Source organism: Miniopterus schreibersii (assembly GCF_964146895.1).
Source record: "Miniopterus schreibersii genome assembly, chromosome: 16".
Taxonomy (NCBI): domain Eukaryota; kingdom Metazoa; phylum Chordata; class Mammalia; order Chiroptera; family Miniopteridae; genus Miniopterus; species Miniopterus schreibersii.
Genome location: NC_138116.1, coordinates 620,392 through 641,769, shown reverse-complemented (window position 1 = coordinate 641,769; position 21,378 = coordinate 620,392). Strand labels below are relative to the sequence as shown.

At 65.0% G+C, this 21,378-nt stretch overlaps 3 protein-coding genes across 7 annotated transcripts; all 3 read right to left on the bottom strand.

Annotated features, from left to right (window-relative positions):
- Positions 1-1,669: 1,669 nt before the first annotated feature.
- MAFG (MAF bZIP transcription factor G) lies at positions 1,670-8,189 on the bottom strand. 5 transcript variants are annotated; one of them, XM_081162074.1, is made up of 3 exons: positions 7,957-8,189; positions 3,881-3,943; positions 1,670-3,789 (listed from the first exon to the last, which is right to left on the bottom strand). In XM_081162074.1, exons 2-3 carry the CDS (start codon positions 3,914-3,916, stop codon positions 3,334-3,336), a joined length of 492 nt encoding a protein of 163 aa, XP_081018200.1. In that variant the 5' UTR covers positions 3,917-3,943; positions 7,957-8,189; the 3' UTR covers positions 1,670-3,333. The 5 variants fall into 5 exon arrangements, with proteins under 5 accessions (XP_081018200.1, XP_081018202.1, XP_081018203.1 ...); XM_081162076.1 differs by lacking the exon at positions 7,957-8,189 and adding an exon at positions 7,597-7,686; XM_081162077.1 differs by lacking the exon at positions 7,957-8,189 and adding an exon at positions 7,309-7,527.
- A 1,323-nt stretch (positions 8,190-9,512) lies between these two features.
- PYCR1 (pyrroline-5-carboxylate reductase 1) lies at positions 9,513-13,805 on the bottom strand. The gene is made up of 8 exons (XM_081161764.1): positions 13,737-13,805; positions 13,213-13,321; positions 12,944-13,014; positions 12,092-12,271; positions 11,632-11,853; positions 11,380-11,472; positions 11,051-11,214; positions 9,513-10,301 (listed from the first exon to the last, which is right to left on the bottom strand). Exons 2-8 carry the CDS (start codon positions 13,277-13,279, stop codon positions 10,148-10,150), a joined length of 951 nt encoding a protein of 316 aa, XP_081017890.1. The 5' UTR covers positions 13,280-13,321; positions 13,737-13,805; the 3' UTR covers positions 9,513-10,147.
- A 2,231-nt stretch (positions 13,806-16,036) lies between these two features.
- On the bottom strand, positions 16,037-18,369 carry MYADML2 (myeloid associated differentiation marker like 2). The gene has a single exon (XM_081161468.1). The coding sequence runs from the start codon at positions 18,296-18,298 to the stop codon at positions 17,375-17,377; it is 924 nt and encodes a 307-aa protein (XP_081017594.1). The 5' UTR covers positions 18,299-18,369; the 3' UTR covers positions 16,037-17,374.
- Positions 18,370-21,378: the final 3,009 nt, after the last annotated feature.

Sequence of the window (21,378 nt, the reverse complement as noted above, 5' to 3'; positions counted from 1 at the left end):
CCGGAGCCGGGCAGCAGCGAGCAGAGGGGCTGGACCCCCGACCCGGCCGGCTGCAGCAGGTGACGGCTGGGGCCTGCGCACCGGCCACCGAGGCTGCTGCTGACCGCCGGGCCGAGCTCAGGGCTGGAAGCACGGCCGGAGGAGAGCCCCTCGGAAACCACACCGCCCCCTGCACAGAGCAGCCGGTCTTCTCACCTGGACAAAGGGCAGTGAGCCCCGAGCAGCAGCCAGGGCCCTGAGGCCTCCCTGGGGCCGCACTGTGGGGAGGAGCTGACCTGTCCCCAAGGTTCTCCTCTGAAATCTGAGTCCACGTCAGGGTCACCAGGAGCCGGGCAGGGGAGTGGGCGGGGAGGTGCACAGCATGGTTTACTTAGTGGGCACGTTTGGGAGACTTGGCTTTGGCCAAAGCCCTCGATTCACTGTGTCAGAAAAGTTGAGAGGAAGAGGGAACACAACACCCTCACAGTAGGAGAAAGGAACTAACAAGAATCAATCAGACACCAACCAGCCACATGTGGACACAGAACCTACTGGGAAGACACCAAGGTGAAGGGGGAAAGGGGGAAGTGACACCGCAGGGCTGGCCGGACCAGAACTGACCCAAGGGGCAGCTGCTTCAAATCCAAAACCCCTGAAAGGAACCACGGCCTAACTACAGAAGTTTCTTCTATAAACCAAACCGATGACCTGCAGTTTCTGCTCAGTACACCTGCTCTCAACCCCTCCTCTCGCCTTCCTCGCCCACCTCCTCCCTCCGCTCTCCAGGTCCACAGCCTGGCAGAGATGGATAACCATCTCCCAGCATGGACATGGACAGCTGTCCCTCCCACCTCCGGGACAGGACAGGACCTCTCTTTAGGGACTGTTGTGATGAAAGTCAATGCACTGCTGCTACAACCATCAGCAACTGTAGTCTAGATCCTACAAGTCAGAGGCAGGCCGGAGGTGAGGAGGCCACTAAGTGATCTGGAGCCAACAGTCAAAATCTCCACTGCAGGCTGACCCCAGTACAACCAGGAATGTCTCTGCGCATCTAGGACCCAGAGAAGCCCATCAAGATGGCAGAAGTTGACAGCACATCCCTGCTCCCACCCCAAGGGAACACTGGGTCAAACTCCAGGCTGAAAATCCTGCTGCCCACCGGTGAAACCCTGCCAGGCCGCACTGTTGCACTTCTGTGCTTTTCAGGGGTTCAGGACCCCCAGAGAAGCCAACCAGCAACCTCAAGGAGAGGCCAAGGCCCACAAAGACAGCACTAGCCTGTTGGGGGCGGACACCATAAGCAGCCCATCACATGCCTACGAGGAGATTTCTAAGCCAGGTCTGGGAGACCGGCTGCCTCCACAGAGTGACTGGGATGGGGAGGTGGGCTCAGCCCCAGAGAGAAGTACCTCCAAGCCAAGCACCGGATACCTGGAAGACACAGATCCCAAAGGGAGGCGGAAGAAGGCCTAAGCCGAGAGCTGCCAGCATGTTCAAGAGAGAGGAGGGACAGGCCCTGGCCCTGGAGACTGTAGCCCTTGTCTAACACTGGTGGAGACCCCCAGGCCCTCATGCAGGCAGAAGGGGCCACCCCAGGTGCACCCAGAACACCCCCCCCCCCCCCCCCCGCTCTGCCTAGGAAGCACCGCCCCACAGCACAGAAACAGATCTGGGATAAGTGGGCCCCTGGGAAGCCTAGAGGAAGAGCTGGGGTCAGTGGCCAGAGCCAGAGCAGGTTGACTGGACACCAGAAGGAAGACAGCTGAGGGCAGGCAGCTTGGCCGTGGCCCCGTGGGCACTGACAGTGACTCCTTGGTCTGCAAAGCCCCCACCCAGGGCCAGAGGCGGTGGGCATGGAAGCAGCGTGGGGGGCAGGGGGCGGGATGGCCCCAGTTTCACCTGCCCTGCCACTGGAGCAGCCCAAGCCTGACACACACATGCGAAGCCAAGGGGCAGCAGGGGTGGGAGGAGCAGAGCCGCGAACTGGACCTCCTAAAAGCCTGGGGCAGGCAGTGAGGCTGGAGAGCCCGGGCTGTGGGCACAGACCACCCCAAACTCTGCTGAGGCAGATTCTGCCCAGCACCCCAGCCTGAGCCCAACAAGTCAGCAGAAGTAAAACACAACCAAATCCAAAAACAAACACAGGAAAACAGACACAAGTGACACCCACAGGTCAAAGATCACCAGAAGCACCAGCACAAGACGCTGCACAAGACCTCACCAGGCACGGACACACACTGCACCGCGGGAGACGGAAGCAGGGAGGGCAAAGGAGTAAGTCACTTTCGGTACAATTGCAAAAGAGTTAGCAAAGAGGACGTCAGGACTCGCCTTCTGGTCGCTCGTGGCGTGGTTTTTTTTGTGGTTTTTTTTTTTTTTGTCTTTTTTAAACTAAGTTTTATAAATAACATCTGATAACTCTGTGTATATAAAAACTAAACTTCAACAGCCACAAAGACTTGTCTGTAAGTTTACAAGAAAGGGCTTTTTTTTTCTTTTTTTAAACTAGCAAAGTTTCTATTATACTTTCTTCCCTTTTCCATTTATATGGTCAAATGTTCTTGCTTGTTTTTTGTAAAAAGACAGTTTTATAAATACTCTCAGCTCTTTTTTTTTTTTCCTTTAGCTTTTAAACATATAATTTAATAACTTCGTAAAAGGAACTTCTCTCTTTTAAATAAAGGGCTATGTAACCACACAAATAGGTCATGTAAACAGTGACACGGGACCATCGCAGGACACTGGACACACCCTTCACGTACGCTCACAACCAGTGATTTGGTCTTGTTCAGTGCAATGCGCCAGGCGAGCGCCCCAGGCCCCCGGCCCACAGCCACACGACGCCCCATCTCCCCGGCACCCAGCTGGTGGCCCGCCTGTCCAGGGCCCTCAAGGACACCCTGCTCCTCGGGGCAGAGCCCATCTATGCCCGCTGGCCAAGCTGCAAGTGAATCACTCAGCCCCGCCAGCCTGGCAGCCTTGGGAGCCCGTGGGCAGCTTGGGGGAGGGAGCAGCCCTCCCTCCTCAGGGACACCCAAGTCCCACAGCCTGCTTAGTCTTTCTACCTATTCTCAAAGGGCCAACTCTGGATTCCAAGCCCACATGGCCTTGGTACAAGGGGGCAGGGGCGACCCCACATCACCGCCAAACTGACCAATCCCAATGTACAAAACACACGATGACAACGACGAGATCAAGGGGCTCAGCCCGGCGCCCCTGGGGTGCAGGTTGTGCTTTGCAGGGAAGGGAGGAGGTAGGAGAGGAGGGGAGCAGGGGAGGAAGGGGGCAGGGCTGCCGATTCGCCATGTGCCTAACGGCCCACCACAGACCCGCCTGGGCAAGCGTGAGTCCCTACGACCGGGCGTCCGTCTTGGACTTGACTATTGTGATGACGCTGGTGGCGGCCACCTTGCCAGGGACAAGGGGCCCCAGGCTGGCGGCAAGGGGGCCCCGCGCGGGCGCCACGGGCCCGCCGCGGGCCACGGTCCTGGCGAAGTTCTGCAGGGCCTCGTACTTGGAGCGCAGCGCGTCGAGCTCCAGCTTCATGCTGGCGTTCTCCGAGGCCAGCTTCTCCACCTCCTGCTGCAGCTCCGCCTTCTGCTTCTCCAGCTCCTCCTTCTGCGTCACCCGCTTCACCCGGCAGCTGGCCGCGTAGCCCCGGTTCTTGAGCGTGCGCCGGCGCTGCTTCAGCTGGACGATCTCCTCCTTGGACAGGCCCCGCAGGTGCTGGTTCAGCTCCCGCACCGACATGGTCACCAGCTCCTCGTCCGTCAGGCTGGTGCCATTCTCGCCCGGCTCCCGCTTCACCTGGGGCGGCACAGCGCACAAGGTCACTGGCTGAGCAGCCTCCAGCCCTGGGCCACCGCCGCCCCGCGATGCGCCCACCCTGCCTGCTCACCTTCAAGGCCTTGTTTCCTTTATTGGGGGTCGTCATAACCCGGGGGCACAGCAAGCAGGCACTCTGTGAGACAGGGGACAGAGGTCAGGGCCCTGGAGACCACCCTTTCCCCTCCGCACCCCCAGCCTGGCCCCCACCTGCCCATTCCCCATACCTGGCCCGAGGACACCCCTTCAGCCTTGCCTCTCCTGAGCTGGGCTGCTCCCTGTCTACCCTGCCCCTAGGAAACCAGGTGGAAAACCAGGAGGGTCCGAGGGACAAAGGGGAACTGAAGGGCTATGAGGGAGGCAGAGGCAAGAAAAGGGGCTGGGGGAGAGATCAGAAGGGTACGGGAGGGGCAGCCTAGAAGGAAGCCCAGAGCTTTAAAAATAACCCCGGTGTGCGCCCCAGAGCAGCCGTTCCTGGCGAGTCATGCTGACTCAGCACATCCCTGGTGCTCCCTCACCAGCCTGGCACTCCAGAGGCCGCCAGCCAACACAGCCCCAGGGGACCAGCAGCCAGAGCAGAAAGCTGTTGGGGCCAGAAAGGCCAGCCTGGCCAACAGCAGGTGACGGCCAGGGCCAGCAACCCTGCACGTGTGTGCTCAAGGGTCCTACCTCCCACAACCATCTCTCCGAAGGCGGCCTGGGACAAGCCCTTTTCTCTCAAAGGCTTGGGGGGTTATCCCCACTGGGGACTCGGGCAGAGGGGAGGAAGGGGGGGGGTCCTGATTCTCCCAGAGACCTCTCACTTTGAAGAGCAGCACTTTGGCGGGAGCTCCCCCACCCTCCAGGGGGCAGGCGCAGCACCCAGCTGCTGATGGAGTAACCATCCTGTGGCTTTGGGTTGCAGCATCTCGCGCCCCTGCCTTCCCTGTCCAGGGTATTTCACAAGAGTGCTCACAGCCATTCAGGGGGCCTGCTCAGCCCCCTATGGGCCAATGGCCACTCTTTCGCCCTGTGTCAGGAGTCAGTGCCCACAGGGCAGGGGACAAAAGCAAAAGGGCTGGGTGGTTGGACCAAAGGCCCCTCCCACCCACGTGATCACCCTTCCCACAGCCCACCCTCACCTTCTGCTTCCCTTTGCACACCTAGTCCTGCGACCCCTGGCTCAGCCAGCCACCACGAGACTGCTCCCCCCACCCCCCAACTTTGCACTCTACTTTCCAGGTTAGATGCAGGGAGCAAGTGGCCGGATGGCTGAGGCAGGCTACAGTCTCCCTTTTGCGGAAAGCCACAAGCACTCCAGGCAATGCTGGCCTGGGGGAGGAAGGTGCTTCTTACCCTCAGAGGGAACTAAGGTGTGGGCTGGGGAAGTAGATACACCAAGTGGTCTCCACGGCAGATCCCACCCCACCCAGCCTTGCAGCAGGAGGCCAGAGGTGTCTCTCCACAGCCAGGCCACCCAGGGTCTCAGGCAGGCCAGAGGCTCTAGTGCCTGGTTCTTCCAGAGCAGCAGATGGGCAGACCAGAACCACAGGCAAAAAGGTCCTCAGGGCCATGCCTACCCTGGGGCCAGGCCCTCCCTGCGGAGTGGGAATCAGAGTGCAGGGACACTGCCCTGGGTCCCACCATTGTGGTCCCAAAGGAAAAGCCCTGGCACCAGCTTTCCCACCACCATGCCCCCACCACCCCCAATGCTGAGCACAGCGGTGACTTCCTGAAGAGATCACACAGAAAAGTGCCTCCTCGACAGATTTCACCCTCCGCAGAAGGCCTGAACTCAGCACAAGTGCAGCCAATGCCTCCTAATCAAAGGTGTGGGTGAGCGTGCGGGGGAGGGGCAGGCCTCAGCAAAGCCAGGGCTGCCAGCCGCCTCGCCTGGCCTCCACCCACCTGGGGGCACACACCGGCAGGACAGACAGCCTTGGGGATGGGATGGGAGTGAATGGCTCAGGGCACCTCTAAAAGTCAAAGGCTGGATCAAAAAGAAGCAACCCCCACATCCCTCCTCAGCATCCCTAAGGCTCATTCAAGCTGGGGCTCAGTCATCCTCCCTCCTCCGCTCCCCCACTTCATGGAGAAGGTCTAGATGGCCCTACACCACCAAAATACCCTGGACAACCCACTCAGGCAGAGACAGGAAGGGGAAGGAGATTCAGGTAGGTCTAGCCCCTGTCCAGGGCACAGGCAGGAGGAGGCATCGGCTGGCTCCTGCTTCCTCTCCTTTCCTGGCCGGCAAACCCCAGTGGCCAAGCCTCCCCGGCAGGCCTGGTCTTGAGCGCTCCAGCACCCCAACCTAGCCCAGCCTGGCTCCCACCTGCCCTCAGACCACCTCCTCCAGAAGCCCTCGGCCACTAAAAGCCATTGTGAAAAAAGCATAAAACTTAACTTCCACTGAAGCATAAGTGACTTAGAAGCCTTAAAGAAATACCCTCCAGGAATCTGCATTTTCCTAGGGCATAAAATTCTAGCCAAAAGATCAGCTGAAGTGTTAAACCTTCTGGCACCTCTAAGGCCTGTGTGTGTGTGTGTACTGGGTGGGGCAAAAGTAAGTCTACAGTTGTTCGTGTGGAAAATACTACAATAACTAAAAAATAGTATAAGAATAAACTCCCTGTTCCATGTACTTGCAACTGTAAACCTTTTACCCCACCCGGTAAGTGTGTGGTGGGGGTGAATATCTGCAGACATGAACCCCTGGGCAAGAAGGGCCCCCCACTCAGGTCTCGACAAAACACTCCCCCACCCCTAGAGGCCAGGAATTACCCATAAACGCGGAAGAACCGCTCTCAAGCTGTCAGTTCCCAACTGTCCCCACCACCTGGCCAGACACCCGTCAGGGCCACGTCTCTGCTGACCTGACAACAATGAGCCCCGACCTCCAGGGGGGCAACTTTGGGCTGACTGGGAACCGCCTCCGCCGTGCCCTGAAGACCAGGCACCCTTCAGGCTCCCACCACCTGCAGGCTCAATCCCGATGCCAAGGCCCAGCCGCAAAGAGGGGCAGGGCCTGCGCACCAGACGCCGCGGTCCCAGCGTCTAAGTCCCGCCGCTTCCTCTCATTGGCAATTTCCTGGTAGAGCGGCGCCCGCCTGCCAACTGTCCCGTCCACTGTCCCCCAGGACTCAGGACAAGGTGTACTGTGCCCGGCGCTGCAGGGAGCGCTGGGCCCCCCGCTGGACCCCACCCTTTCCTCCGCCACCCAGGCCGCCCCTCCCCCAGGCCGCCCGGCCCCGCCAGCCGCCGCCCTCCCTCCCCGCCCGGGGGCGCGCGGCCCGCGGCCGACCCCCGCGGGAAAGCCCGCTTCCTCCCGCCCGGCCCCTCCAGGCTCCTCCCCTCCCCTCGCTCCGAGAACTACTTCCCAGTTTGGGGAACCGTCCCAGCCGAGGCCGGGGCCCGCGGCCGGAGGAGAGCGAGCCCACGAGGGGCGGGCAGGCCAGGGGCTTCGCGTCCAGCCGCACCGCGGCCCCTGCGCCCCCCCGCCGCCGCTCGGCCCTCGGCGCGCACCTCGCGCCGGACTTCAAGAGGCGCCGGCGCCTGGGCCGAGCCCCAGCCCGCGGCCCCGCCGTCCCGTCCGCCGCTCGCTCTCCGGCCTCCGAGGCCCCGGCCCCGGCCCCAGCCCCCAGGCACCGGGACGAGCGTCGAGTGACCTCATGCTGATGACTCAGCAAGTCTCCTCGGGCTCTGGCACGCGGGCGCCGAGCGGGGCCGGCCGAGCGGGGTCCCCCGCGCCCCCGGGCCGGCCCCCCCGGCCCGCCAGGGACCCCAGCCCGCGGGAGGCGCCGACGCGGACACCTGATGAATCAGCAGCTCGGCGCGGCCGCCGGGCTCCGCCGCCGAGCCCCGGGCGCCCCGCTCGACCCCACCCTTTCCTCCCGCCGCCCGGCCGCCCCTCCCTCCGGGACGCCCCGGGCCCCCGAGCGAGCCGCGCGTCCCCGCCCTCCGCCGCCCCGGCCCGCCCCGCCCCGGGCGCAGGATCGGCGGTGCCGCCCGGGGGGAAATCGAGGCACCGGCCGCCCGCGGGGAGCGCGGCAGACCCGAGGCCCGGGGCTCCCGCCCGGCCGCTCGGCTGCGCCCGGAGGAGCCGCGGCCCCGCCGCCGCCCCGCCCGCGGCCCCGCCGCCCCCGCCCCGCCCGGGCCCGCCGCCGCACTCACCCACCACACTGCGGGCCCGGGCGGGCCGAGGCCGGGGCGGCGGGCGCTCCGGGGCTGCGCGGGGATGCGCCGCGCGGGGGCTCCGGGCCCGGGATGGGGGCTCGCCGCCTGCGCGGGGCCGGGCCGAGCGCGCTGGGAAGGCCGGGCCGGACCAGGCTCGGGATCCGCCGCCGCCGCCGCCGCCGCCGCCGCCGCTCCACAGACGTCACATGATGTTTGGTCACGTGGGCTCCATTCATGAAGCGGCGTCGCGACCGGCCGCGGCTTAAAGGGGAAGGCGCGGCGGCGGCGGGGGGCGGGGCGCGGTCACACTGCGCCTGCGCACCCCGGGCGCCGTCGCCGGGGCAACGCGCGCCGCGCCCCGCCCCCGCGGGGTCTCGCGGGACTACCCGGGAAGCGCGGGCTCGGGAGGCCACGCCCTTTCCGGCCCTCGGGGCGGGGCGTAGTGGCCAGTTAGGCAGCTCTGCTGACCCTCTTGTGCTGACCCCTCCGAAGGCCGCGTTTCCTACGGGCCGGCTCTCACCGGCGCGGGGCGGGCGCGGGCCTCAGGGGGGCGGGGCGGGGCGCAGTCGCGCGAACCCTGGGACCCAGCACCGGGGGGGGGCGGGGGCGGGGCCAGGCCCCTCGGGGCCCCCGGGCGGAGGCTGGGCGCGCGTGCTCCCCGTGTCCCCGCGTCTCCTCTCTCCCCGTGCGCCGGGCCCCGGTTCTCAGGGGGTCCGGGGGGCGCGGGAGACGCTGCAGGGCGGTTGACGCCCCCGCCCGCGGCGCCTGCGGGGAAGGGGCGTGGCTGTGGGCGTGTCCACCCCGCGGCCCCGTCTGGTCTCCGCCGGCTGAACCCCCCCGGCCCCGTGGCGGGCCTCGGGTGAGGGTGAATCCGGCGTCCGCTGGACGGGGCCGCGGTGCCCAGACACGCGGCCAGGGTCTGGGGCGTCTGCGCGAGACCAGCGTTTACATCGCTGCTGTGACATCGCCTCCCGGCCGCGGGCGGCCTCACCCAGCCCTCGGACGGCCCGGGAGCCGAGGCGGGCGCCCCCGCGGAGACCCCGCTGCCCTCGGACGCCGGCCACGGCCCTCCCGGCGCGACGCCTGTGGACTGGGCGGCCTGCAGGGGGACTCGCCAGCTCCTGCTGACAATAAGTCGCTCCCTATATATTCTAACAGCTGTTTCCACGTCCCACCGGTGCTGTTCCCCGGAGAACCCTGACACGGCGAGCTCCCCAGGGGCCTCCTTGCCTGGCTAAGCTGGAGAGACATGCGCCCCACTAAGTCAGGAGGCCTGGAGGGCGCAGAAGCGGGGGCCCCCACCCCCAAGCCCAGCCTATGGTGCCCACTCGCAGTCACACTGTGACTGAGGCCTCCGTTCGCGGGGGCTCCCTTCCCTCTGCTCACTGAGACTCCCCACTGCACCTCCCCAGCCCCCAGCCCGGCTGCCTGGGAAGCAAGGGCTCTGGGCCATGGGCTACTGGCGTGGCCTCCAATATTTCACCCGATAGCAACCACCCTCTGGGGCCGCTGGGGCATCCCTCCACACGTGGTAACAAAGCTAGAAGCCGGGGCACTGGGCTGGGAACCAATTTATTTAACCTAAAAGGCCAGGGAGAGAAGTCTAAGCCTCTGTGGGTCGGGTACGGAATGGGAGACAGTGGCCTGAACGGTGACCTTGCAAGTCCAGCTGTCTGAGGAGCCCTTTTCTCAAATGTCAGATGGGAACGAGGGGTAGTTGGCAGTTGGCAGTGCCCTCCCAGGGCACTCAGAATGCCCGGGACCCCTCTGGTCCTTCCCACGCAAGGAGGGTGTCTCCCTGTCAGTGGAGGCTGGGGAAGTGGCAGGCGTGGGACAGAGTTTTCTCCTTGGCTGGGCCTTCAGGGAGGGGAACCTGGACCTTTGTGCTCAGGAAGGGGCCAAACCCCAAGCCCGCTGACACCGGGAGGTGAAACCTCTCCTGAGCTCGGGGCAGAAGGGGGGGGAGGTTGAGGTCAGAGAGTCCATCCTGCTGCTGGGCCAGGAAGCACTCAGGGAGCTGCCCACTGGGAAGTGATGTACCCCTGCCCTGACTATGACCCTGGCTGACCCGGGTGCCACCATGAGGACACGACACCCTGTGTGGCCTGGGGCTAGAGACCTCCATCGCAGGAGCTCCGAGCCCAGGAGAGAGAAGGTGGAGGGCAGCCTGGTTCGCAGGTGGGACACCTCAGTCCTCCTTCCCCGCCGGGGCCATGCTGCGGGGGAGCAGCTTGGAAGGGCCCAGCGAGGTCCTCGGAGGGGAGTCCAGCTTCACCTTGTCCAGGACAGTCTTCTTAATGGCAGCTGGTGAGACCTCCCGGTCAGCCATGGACTGCAGCTCCCTGGGGAGGCAGTGAGAGGGGCTGAGTACACGCCGGGCGCCCCCTCCTCCTCGAGCCCGACTGTCCATGAGAGAAGAGGGACAGCACCTGCCAGCCCAGGGCCCTTGCACCTGCAGTTCTTTGCCGGCTACCCTCCCTGGACTGCTGTCTGGCTCCCTCTCACCTCATTCAAATGGGCTCAGGTTCACCAACTCTAGCAGCCCCGACTCTGAGACCTCATTCCCCGAGCACAGGACATGTGCCTTGTTTGTCTCCACTGCAGGCTGGGGCCAGGGGGGCAGCACTGGGTCCTGGCCTCACTGTCCTACGGTGGCACTCAGCAGCCTGGGGGTCTGGACTGGAGGGCAGGCCAGAAGGTGAGAAAGATGCCCGTCCATCCTCAAGAACTGAACTGGGGACAGTGACACGGAGCCTAGACACCAAACTCCACCTGTCCTGCTCTGGCTTTGTCACCCCGAGCAGCGGTCGTGAAGCCGGTGCACTGCACTGCATCCCGCTTGTCTGCCCTGACTAATCTCCCCGGCCGGGCCGGGAGGAAGGGTTATCATCACGCCCACAGAGGCTCCCTGGCAGCGTGATGGTGAGGGACGCTGCAAACCGCACCCCAGGGAACCTCGGGGCGCCTGTGCCCTGCCCGCTGCCGGGCCGGAGCTCGATAAACAGGTGCCGAGGGAGCGACTGGGCGGCCCGAGCGAGGCTGAGGGCTCTGGCGCGCTGGGGCGGGAGGCCAGGGAGCAGCAGGGGCCCACCGTGTGCGGACGCAGGAGGCCTCCACAGCGTTGATGAGCAGGGAGCGGAAGCCTCCGCTCTCCAGCACGTGCAAGGCGTGGATGGTGGCCCCTCCAGGGGAGCAGACGTTGTCCTTGAGCTGGCCCGGGTGCTGCTCCGAGTCCAGCAGCATCTTGGCAGCCCCCTGCAGGCAGAGAGGGGACAGCTGTGGGGGAACCCACCCCCTCCACAGGACACTGCCCCAATCCCAGCCACCGCCGCACCCGCCGACTCCACCCATCCATCCCAGTGCACCAGCCTTGCGTCCAGCAAGGAGCGGCCCCACCAGAGTGTCAGGAAAAATACTGACCAGCAGAGCCTGGGCCCCGAGGCGGACTGCCAGGCGCCGGGGAAGCCCCATCTTCACACCCCCATCAGCCAGGGCATCGAGGGCCGTGAACGCCTGCAGGGAGAAGGCACCTAAGCCACTGTCCCGGGACAATTCTACTCCTGGCAACGGCTGTGCAAAGCAGCTGGAGCAGGGGGGAAGATGAAGGATGGGCAGCTTTGCCTCGAGGTCCCCCCACCACCCCAGCTGCGGCCCACGCAGCCCAGTCCTCACATAGGCTGGGCCGCTGCCACTGAGCCCGGTGACGGCATCGATCAGGTCTTCCTCCACCTCCGTGCAGAAGCCCACGCTCCCCATGAGCTGCTCCAGGAGCCGGCCGTCCTCCACCTGGGCGTGGGTGCCCGTGGCATACACAGTGGCCCCCTCCCGCACCACGACCGGCGTGTTGGTCATGCAGCGGATGACTTTGGGGGCCGGCTGGAATGCCGTCAGCTTCTGGAGAAGAAACCAGCCGTGTGTCCATCCCGGCCCGTGCCCCGCAGGGTGTGCCGGATGAGAGCGTGACCACGCTCACCCAGCGGAGCATCTCCCGCGTTCTCACTGTGGGCTGGGAAACACGCCCATTTCACAGACAGAGAACTGAGGCGCCGGGAGGACCAGAGCTCCTGACCACCCCGCAGCACACACTCCCACCCCTCTCAAACCCCACTGGGCCTGGACCTGCCGCGCCCACCTTCTCGATGGAGCTGATGGTGACACCTGCCGCGCAGGACACCACCATGTGCCGGCTCTCGATGTCGGCGCCGATCTCATCGAGGATGAAGGGGATGATGTGGGGCTTCACGGCCAGGAAGAGCACATCGCTGTGCTGCACCGTCTCCCTGTTGTGGGGTGTCAGGTTCACCCCTATTTTCTGTGGGGAATGCCGAGGTGGGCTCAGCCTGCCCCCATAGCCGGCTGGACCCCCAGCATCCCTCCTCCAAGCCAAGAGCCAGAACGTGGACCAGCGCAGAGGCTGCTGGGGGTGTGGGCATGGCTGGGTTAGGGGCTCAGAGACAGGGGCTCTGGCACCCCAACCGCCCTTTCCACCCAAAAGCGGAGGAAGCATTCTGCTCTGGAGTGTGCGCAAACAGAAAAGGGGCACCGCACCCACGTCGCAGCCTTGGCCCATCCCACCTTGGGCTGCAGCCCCAGCCCCCTGGCCCCTGCTGTCCAGGGGTGAGTGGTGGTCCAAGCTGGGCACCTTGCCCACCCTTGGATCCCGAGCCCTAGCTCAGCTATGGCAAGCCAAAGCTCCATCAGCCCCAGCCGTGTCTCCCTGGCCCACACTGTGGCCCCAGCCACCTGCCCCCACAGCACCCGTCCCAGACCAGCACCCCTCCCCACAGCTGCAAGTCACCCAGGTCCCAGGAGCAGAGCAGGGTCTGCAGACACTCCAGCCCAGGGCCCCTCCTCTCGCTGGGGTGGAGGCCGGTTTCGGGGTGCCCCCCACTGCGGGCACCACTGCTGGCCCTCCAGGGTCTAGGCTGTTACACACACACCCCCGGCCCCTGTAGGGACAGCTGCCCTGGCTCCCCACACTTACCCTGAGGGCAGAAACTGAGGCCAGGTCCATGTCTGGAGAGCTGGCCGTTATCTTGTGGGCAGCTAGGACGCCTGCAGGGAAAGGTTCCTCCCTCAAGGCCGCATTCCCAGGGAGGACAGAAACCCCACCACCCGGGGAGACAGCAACCCCTGAGGACCCCAAACATCCTGGGGCTGCCATTTCCCACAGGTATGTTATCCAGACCCCCACCTTGATTCCCCAGACCCGCGGAGGGGTGACCGCCCACCCTCCGGCGCTGGGGGGCCTACCTGCTGCTGTGAAGCCCTTGGCCAAGGCAAAGGCCAGCTGGCCAGCCCCGATGAAGCCCACGCTCATGGTGTCCGCAGGCGCGCCCGCAGCCCTCACAGCCGGCCCTTGCTGTGCGGGAGGAGACGGGGCCGGATCCGGCGCAAGAAGTTAGGTGGGCAGTGCCAGGCCTGGCCACTCCACGGCCGGCCGGCGCCACCCCCAACCACGCCGGTCTAACTTTTCCCTGGGCTGCCCGACAGCCCCGGGCCCGGCAACGGCTCCGACTCCCGCCCACAGCCGCCTCCCGGACCCGCTCCCGAGGGTCCCGGACGCAGGGCGCAGGGAGGAGCGCGCCGCCCTACGGGAGGGGGCGGGCAGCCCGGGCGGGAGGCCACCGACCGGCATCCGGACCCCTCCCCCGCCCCGGGCAACCCTTCCGGCCCGAGCACCCCACCGCCCGGCGCGGGGGAGCAGACGCGCACCGCCTCCCGCCCGGCAGCACCACCCGGCCGCCGGAGCCCCACCCAGCCCTGCGCCCAGTTACCGAGGGACCAGCGCACGTCGCCCCCGGCCCGCGGCGCCGCACCAGCCACGCGGCAGCAGCGCCCCGGCCCCGCCCCCGACGCCCCAGCCAATCCGCGGCGCGGCCGCCAGGGCGCCGGCCAATCGGGGGGCGCGGGCGGCGTGGCCGGGGGTTGCATCATCCGCCCGCCGGGCCACGCCCCCCGGGCCCGGCCCTGCCCCGCTCCGCCCCCGGGACAGGTGACCCAGGCACCCCGCCCCCCGGACCCGCGCCTGCGGAGACCCCGCTCTCTGGAAACCCCATCCCGCCCCGCGCCCCCCAGGACCGGTCTCCTGGAACCCCTCCCCCTATCCTGCCGCCCAGACCTGTGCACCTCAAAACCCCACCCGCGTGCCTTAGTACCCCAGCCCCTCGGGCGCTCGCCCCCTGGCCCGCCCCCCCCAGTTCCGGGCCCCCAGGACCGTAGGTGGGAACTGAGGAGGCAGGAGTAAGGGGCGGGGGGAGTGGGGTCCTCAAGGAGCGGTTCTGGGCAGGGGCCCCCCCCGCGGAGCTGTCGCGGGCCACACGGACTTGTCTGACTGGTGTTCACCGCGTGGGGGGGCGCTGGCTGTGAGTCCAGCCCCGTTCCTAACACGATCATCATGTTTGGAGGAGCCCTACTGCATAAAATTTTTTCTTGCTTGCATTTTTTGGTGCGTGGAGGGTGTGTGCAAACAATTTGCCAAATGGAAACATTTAAAATGTATCACTGGCTTGATACTGTATCTTGTCGCTTTAAAGTTTCTGTTTGTTTTGTGCCCGGGAGGCTCGGAATCCCAGGCTCAGGAGGCACCTGGGAAGCCGAGGTCGTTCCCCTGAGATCCCTGCTTCTTGCCCCTGGAGTTTCTCCACAAGTCCCTCCTGGGCCAGGCCCCCTTTGAAAGCTGCAGGACACTCAGGCCATAGGCCTGTTGCCATGTCAACCTGCCCAACAGGCAGCTTGAGGCAGGGGGAGACAGACGATGACCCCACAGTGCCCCCCAGCTCCCACGGAGCACCCCAATGTCTCCTGACATCTCGTCCGCAGGGCCCGAGGAAGTCTTTGGCCCTGGGTCTTTGGGAAAACATGGGCTCAGTCATTTTTCCCCCAAAGACATGCTGGGGGGGGGTCCCAGTCAGCAGCAGGGTTAAGGCAGGGGAAGGGGTGAGCTGCTTTGTTTTATCAGTTCTGCAAATTAAATGACAAGCTGTTCTAAACCAATTCCCAGAATTACTCAGATGTTTGTGCCACAGAAGCAGGGCGGTGAGCTTGCTTCCACCACCGCCGCCAGAGCACAGTGCAGTGCTCAGTGATGGTGCGGCAGAGCCCCAGGCCTCCGAGGGCACCCGTCTGTCCTGGCCATCCGTCCTCACCCCCCAGGGAGGGCTGCTCAGGGGGCGGCCTGGACACAAGCCCAGAGGCTCCGGTGTGTCTCTCCTGACTGTCTGTAACCAGAGAGTGGAACCCTGTTCTTTAAAAAGTACTGGTTTTTCAAGTAATAACAGCAGATAGCTCCCTCGTCCAGAGAGTCCTCTGGTCCAGGGAGAGAGGCCCAGGTCAGCCTCCTGAGGACCTTCTGAGCTGGTCTGGAGCCCTGGGTCCCCCTCCCTTCCTCTGCCTTCCCCCTTGGACATTGGAAATTTAGTGCGGGTGGAGCGCTGGGGACAGGGACCTCTGGACAGTGCGGAAATTGGGAAGCTGGTGACAGATAACTCCTTTCAGAAGTCTGGCTAGAAAAGGAAGGGTGACGAGTGTCCAGGCTCCCTGAGAGCTGGGAAGGGTGTGGCCCACATGCTCCTTGGTCACCTGGAAATGCGCCCTCTAACCCCAGCCCGCCCTCAGCTGGTGGGGGCCCTCAGGACACTTCAGGACATGGGCTCCTGCCCCCTTGGGGGATCTGCTATTGAGCCTGTCACACCTGCCCCCCGGGGTAAAGGACCCCTGCCCGAGGGCCCTCCCTAGCAGGGCGGGAGGCCTGTTGTCTCCCACTCTGCTGGGCGCCCTTGGAGCCTGTGCCTGAAACCTGCTTGGGTTCCACCGCCCACCTCTGCCCACTGCTGTGCTTGGGGCCCTGGAAGCCCCTGCTGGGCATCATCCATCTTCCCCGTGCTCACTGGCACAGGGGGAGAGGCTACTGCCTCCCCCTGCCTCGGAGGCTGCCCCTCACCCCCAGAGTACCCTGGGCCCCCCACGGCTGCCTCCTCCCTCAGCCAGGCCGGGTCTGGGCCCTTCTCCGGGGAGCCGCTGGGAAGGGCGAGGGGGCGGGAGGTGCAGAGACTGCTCAGGGAGCCTGGGTGCAAATCAGCTTGACCTTTATTTCCTACTGAAGGCCCTGGACCAGCAGATGGGCTGAGATGCTGCTGTGCCCAGGGGTGGCCAGCAGGTGGCTCCGGCCAGCCCAGGCTGGGCTCTTGAGTCGGGTAAGCTGGCTGGAGTGTGGCAGAAGATGGTTCCAATGGGCCCTGGTGGTCAGCGGCCATGCAAATGGACACTCAAGCAGATGGGGGTCCTGAGCCTGTGAGCACCCGGGAGGCACCAGGTGCCCCGGCTCCATGTCCCAGCGGCTGCCCCCGGCCAGCCTCCCCGGGACCCATGGCAGGTCCTGTGCGTAGGCCAGTGGTGGGGGCCCGCCTGGGAGAGAACCCCACTTCTCCTCAGCATGGTCTTGGTGGTGCCGCCGGCCTCCGGGGCCCCTGCAGGCCGCCTGTGTCCTCTCCAGCCGGCTGAGGCTGCCCTGTGGGAGCCACCACACCACAGTCCAGGCTCTGCTCCCATGCGTGTGGCCAGTAGGCGGCAGGTGAGCAGGGCTCCCAATCCTGGCTCCTTCTCTTCAAGCTGCACAGACCCCCCAGCAGGGCCCCGCTCTAGTGGCCGTCCTTCGGGGCTCTTGGAACTGCCCCCTGAAGGCTGGAGGAAGGGCCGGCCCCACGCCCCTCCGCTGGCCCAGTGCTGGCTCTCCTTTGGGCTCCTCCCAGCCCCAGCCCACACCCCTGGGGACTGTCCCTTTCTCAGCTCTACTTAGGTTACCCAGCCCCAGTGTGGGCTCCAGACAATGACGGACACACGGGGCCGCCTCAACCCCGGCCCCAGTGAACCGTGTGCAGAGAGGGTTCCAACGACGCCTGCCCCCAAGGCTTCTCCTGAGTGACAGTGACCGAGCCAGGGAGGGCCAGGACATGGACAGACAGACAGAGATAGAGATATATACAGAGATAGAGAGACAGAGACGGGGGAGACAGAGATAGGGAGAGATAGAGAGACAGAAACAGAGAGATATACAGAGATAGAGAGACAGAAGGGGAGACAGAGATAGGGAGAGATAGAGAGACAGAAACAGAGAGATATACAGAGACAGAGAGACAGAGAAGGGGAGACAGAGATAGGGAGAGATAGACAGAAACAGAGAGATACACAGAGACAGAGACAGAAACAAGGGGAGACAGAGACAGAGCCGGCCGGGAGCTGCCTGGAGGAGGCCCCCGGTGTCCTGCTCAGGGCCTCCCGCGGCCTCTCCCCCAGCCCACCCCTCCCCAGCTGCCGTGGCTGCCAGATGTCCAGGAGCGGCCGTGCTGGTGGCCGCCCCTGGCGTCCTCCCTCCTGTTGCCCGGCGCCCCTGGTGGGTGGGCCGCCGCCCGCGGGGCTATAGGGTGGGCACGAAGCGGATCCTCTGGGAGTAGGCGAGGTCAGCCACGTAGAGGAGCAGGTTGACGTAGGTGAAGGTGGCCACCACCAGCTGGCTGTCCCAGGGGCAGCTGCCCCTCCGGCAGTCGGGGGACCGCCTGGGCTCCCCGTACTTGGGGTCGAAACAGAAGACGGGCCAGATGACGGCAGCGCTGAGGTACAGGAGCACGGCCAGGAAGGTGTACGTCACCACCACGCGGTCGAAGGGGCAGCCCGGGCCCCCTGCGTGGCCCAGCACGCTCAGGGCCACCACGGCCACCGTGGCCAGGAAGCACAGGCTGTAGACGGCCACGCACCACTGGGTGGCCACGTAGCGCCCGTAGCGGCTGTCGTGGACCAGCGCGCCGAAGATGATGCAGGCCACGAAGGCCTGGACGATCTTGAGGAGCCCCGACACCGTGGCCATGTAGCTGGCCACCTGGCCCGGCCGGGCCCGGGTCAGGGCCACCTCCGCGGCGTAGGCCAGGAAGAGCAGCCCCGCAAAGACACTGGCAGCCAGGCGGAAGTCCCGGGCCGCGCAGCCCGCGGGCTCAGGGAGGCACTGCAGCCGGGCGAAGTACAGAGAGTAGACGACCGCGGCCGTGGCCGACAGCAGGGTGGCCAGCATGGCGAAGGCGGCGGTGAAGTTGCCCCAGGAGAGCCGCAGGCAGCCGTGGAGCCGCGTGAACTCGCAGGCCACCACCAGGGCCGAGAGGGCGAAGCAGAAGCCCCAGGCCGCCATGCAGAAGGCGCCCTGCACGCCCGGGGAGCCGCCCCTGTGGGCCACCAGGCTGAAGGTGGCGCAGCCGAAGGCCAGCTGCAGCACGCGGGCCGTGCCCACCGGGGACGTCACGGCGCCCAGGTTCAGGTACCCGCCCCCGGGGGGCTCCGGGGTGCTGCCCATTGGACCAGCCGCCTCCTTGCCTCACAGGGTGCCTGGCGGCCTGGGGGCGCCTGCCTGGCGGTGGCCCCTCCGTCTCCTTCCGCGGCGGCGGTGGCGGGTGCCCGCAGCCTGCAGTGTCACTGTCCCTGACGCCAGTGACATTGCAGCAGGCGGCTCCTCCGCCGCTTGTGTAGGGAGGGCCAGGCCCCCCCCCCCCCCGCGCTATAAATAAGCAGCGTGACCAGAGGCTGGGAATAGCAGCCTGTCCCCATTCCAGGGGGGACATCTGACCCCCGTGTCCCCTGCTGAGCCCCTGCCAGGGCGATTAACCCCTGGGCTGCTGGCACCGCCCCCGCCGCGGCACCTGTGCCTGTCCTGGTGAGTCAGTCGCTCCACTTCCCGCCGGGGAGGGGGGGAGGAGCGCAGAGGGTGACCAGGTCACGCCGGTCCCTTGGGCGCCAGCAGCCTCCAGGGCCGGGATGGGGGAGGGGGGCGGGAAGGTGAGGGGGGCGGGGGGGGGAGGTTTCCTTCGGGTCCTTCTCGAAGGTGACTTGGTCCAGACCCGGACGGCTTCAGGACGCTGGTTGGGGAGTGTCCATGGGGGTCCTTGCTTCTAAGGGCGGCTGCTCTGGGAACACCCCCCTTTTCAAAGGGGGGGTCGCGCTGGCTGCCCCCCCTAACATGCTTTTCCATGATATTTCTTGAACAGTTCATATAGGGTGTCCCCCCCAAATGTAAACACACTTTAACAGCTGGTAACTCGCTTAATTTTGAAAACGAACTGTACGTTAGTAAACACTGACTTTATAATCATTCAAAGTATGTGTACATTTTTGGGGGGACACCCTGTATAATCACAAAATAAGAGATTCCTTTTCTTTTTCAGGACTTTAATCTCGTGGGGGAGAGTGTCCGGACACTGCAAGTAGCCCCCCGCCCACCCCCAGGGGTGCCGACCGGGTCACTGTCACAGAGGAGGCAGGCTCTGCCCGCGGGCCAGGTGCACCCACAGGACGGATCCTCGGGGGCCCCCAGGTGCTCCTGGCCCAGCCCCGCCGCCCCAGCGCCACAGGAGCTTGAAGAAAGTCCTCTGCAGGGAGCAGGCAGTTTATCTCAGGCCGACACGCGCCCGACCCAGCGGAAGTCCACAGCCCAGGGAACTCCAACACCAGCTACGGTTCCAGCCACACAAACAGCCTCTGCTTCCGTCCCCTGCACAGCCAACCGGACGGGTTCTGCTTGGAGAGCCTGAAGACTTGGGCATTCGGGGAGACCTGGCCTTGGCACTGCCAGGGGGGTCCGAGGGGCTCAGGAATGGCCAGCACACCCTCGCAGGCGGCAGGCAGGCTCCCCGGCACCTGGGGCGGGTGTGGCGGGTGAAGGGGGCACCCGTCTCCAGTAAAAGCCAGTTTGCTGACTCGTCACAGTTATGAAAACAGAGATCCCGGATGGACAGTTTCAACACGCGTTTAAGGGAATTTCGCTGGAAATCCCCTAAAGCACTATCAGTATTTGAATTATGTCGTGTGAAGAAAGAAAGCAAGAGATGAGAGAGAGAACCGGGGGGCTCGCCCTTGGGGGGCCCAGCGCAGGCCGCTTGGAGGAGGTGACGACTGGACTGTGAGAGTGCGTGGGCCCGGGGAGGCCCTGGGCACAGGCGTCCGAGCAGGAGAGGCCGGTGGGCACAGCGGCTCGGGTGGCCAGCGGTCAGGGGTGAGTGCCGTGAGTTGGGACGGCTGGGCAGGGCCCGGAGGTTGAAGCTTCTCTGAGGGCAGAGGGAAGGGGGAAGAGAGGCAGCCACGTGGGCCGTGCCCAGGCCTTTGGATCTTTTGAGGCTTTTTAAGCAGAGTTGAAATTGAAATCACTGTTGACACTGAGTCCAAGTTCCAGGCTTTGGGTCCCAGGGCAGCGAAGGTCACGCTCCGGGCGGTTACAGGAACCGGGGCCCCGGGTGCTGGGTGAAGGCCCGAGCACTTTGTAAATAGACTTGATTTTTTTTTTTTCCCCCCAAATGTTTTTATTGATTTCAGAGAGAGGAAGGGAGAGGGAGAGAGACGGAAACCTCAGTGATGAGAGGCATCAGTCAGCTGCCTCCTGCCCGCCCCTGCGGGGATGGAGCCCAAACCCCAGCGTGTGCCCTGCCGGGACTCGAACCCTGACCTCCTGGTCGCTGCTCGAGCGCTGGGCCACGCCAGCAGGGCCAGATTTGATTTTTTCGAGCACTTTCAGGTTCCCAGGAAAATTGCACAGAAGATACAAAAATCTCCTATACACCTCCGTTGCCCCTCCTGTAAAAATTGCATTTGTTACAATTTTGGTTACTGTTAGTCCTCACCTGAGGATATTTTGTTTCCGCTGATCTTTAGAGAGAGCGGAAGGGAGGGAAGGCGGGAGAGCGAGAGAGAAACATAGTCGTGAGAGAGACACATCGAAGGGTTGCCTCCTGCACGCGCCCCGACCGGGGCCCAGGATCGAACCCACAACCCAGCTACGTGCCCTTGACCGGGAATCAAGTCCACGACCCACTGGTGCTCCGGCCCACGCTCTGACCACTGAGCCGCACCGGCCAGGGCTTGTTACGGTCCCCCCCGGGTGGCGCACATCCCGTGGGTTTGGACAGATGCGCCGTGACCTGTTCCCACCATTCCGGTCTCACACGGCGGAGTTTCCGGCCCTGCGCATCCCCTGTGCTCGTCTGTCCATCCCTCCCGGCCCTGACGGCAGGGTCCATCCTGGTGCTTCTTCCAGAAGGTGGTGGAGCTGGGGCCCCCCGAGTGGAGCTAGGGACGTCCCCTCAGGCTCCCGCCCGCCCTTCCTGGCTGGAGAGCCCAGCGATAGTCCCCTGTCCGGAGGGGACAGTGTTTGTTCCGTCCCCCGCCGAGGCCCCTCGGTGGCTCCCCTCCTGCTCTTACACTTTCGCTCTTATGGGGACCAGGGGATGGGGAAGGCACCGGGGAGCAGCGTGTCTGGAAACGTCGAGAAGGCGGGCGAGGGCTCCGCGGGCCGCACAGATGTGTCACCAGCTCTGCGGACCCGCTGGCACCCGCGTCCTGGCGCATCCGGGGAGGCACAGCGCGGACTGGCCGCCAGGCCCGGGGGGC

Excerpts from the sequence above, each read along its gene's own strand:
- MAFG (XM_081162074.1), bottom strand. The coding sequence starts at position 3,916 with ATGACGACCCCCAATAAAGGAAACAAGGCCTTGAAG. Across the intron at positions 3,790-3,880 it reads AAGGAAACAAGGCCTTGAAG|GTGAAGCGGGAGCCGGGCGA; the intron begins GTGAGCAGGCAG and ends GTGCCGCCCCAG.
- PYCR1 (XM_081161764.1), bottom strand. The coding sequence starts at position 13,279 with ATGAGCGTGGGCTTCATCGGGGCTGGCCAGCTGGCCTTTGCCTTGGCC. Across the intron at positions 13,015-13,212 it reads CAAGGGCTTCACAGCAGCAG|GCGTCCTAGCTGCCCACAAG; the intron begins GTAGGCCCCCCA and ends CTTTCCCTGCAG. Across the intron at positions 11,473-11,631 it reads GTGGCAGCGGCCCAGCCTAT|GCGTTCACGGCCCTCGATGC; the intron begins GTGAGGACTGGG and ends TTCTCCCTGCAG.
- MYADML2 (XM_081161468.1), bottom strand. The coding sequence starts at position 18,298 with ATGGGCAGCACCCCGGAGCCCCCCGGGGGCGGGTACCTGAACCTGGGC.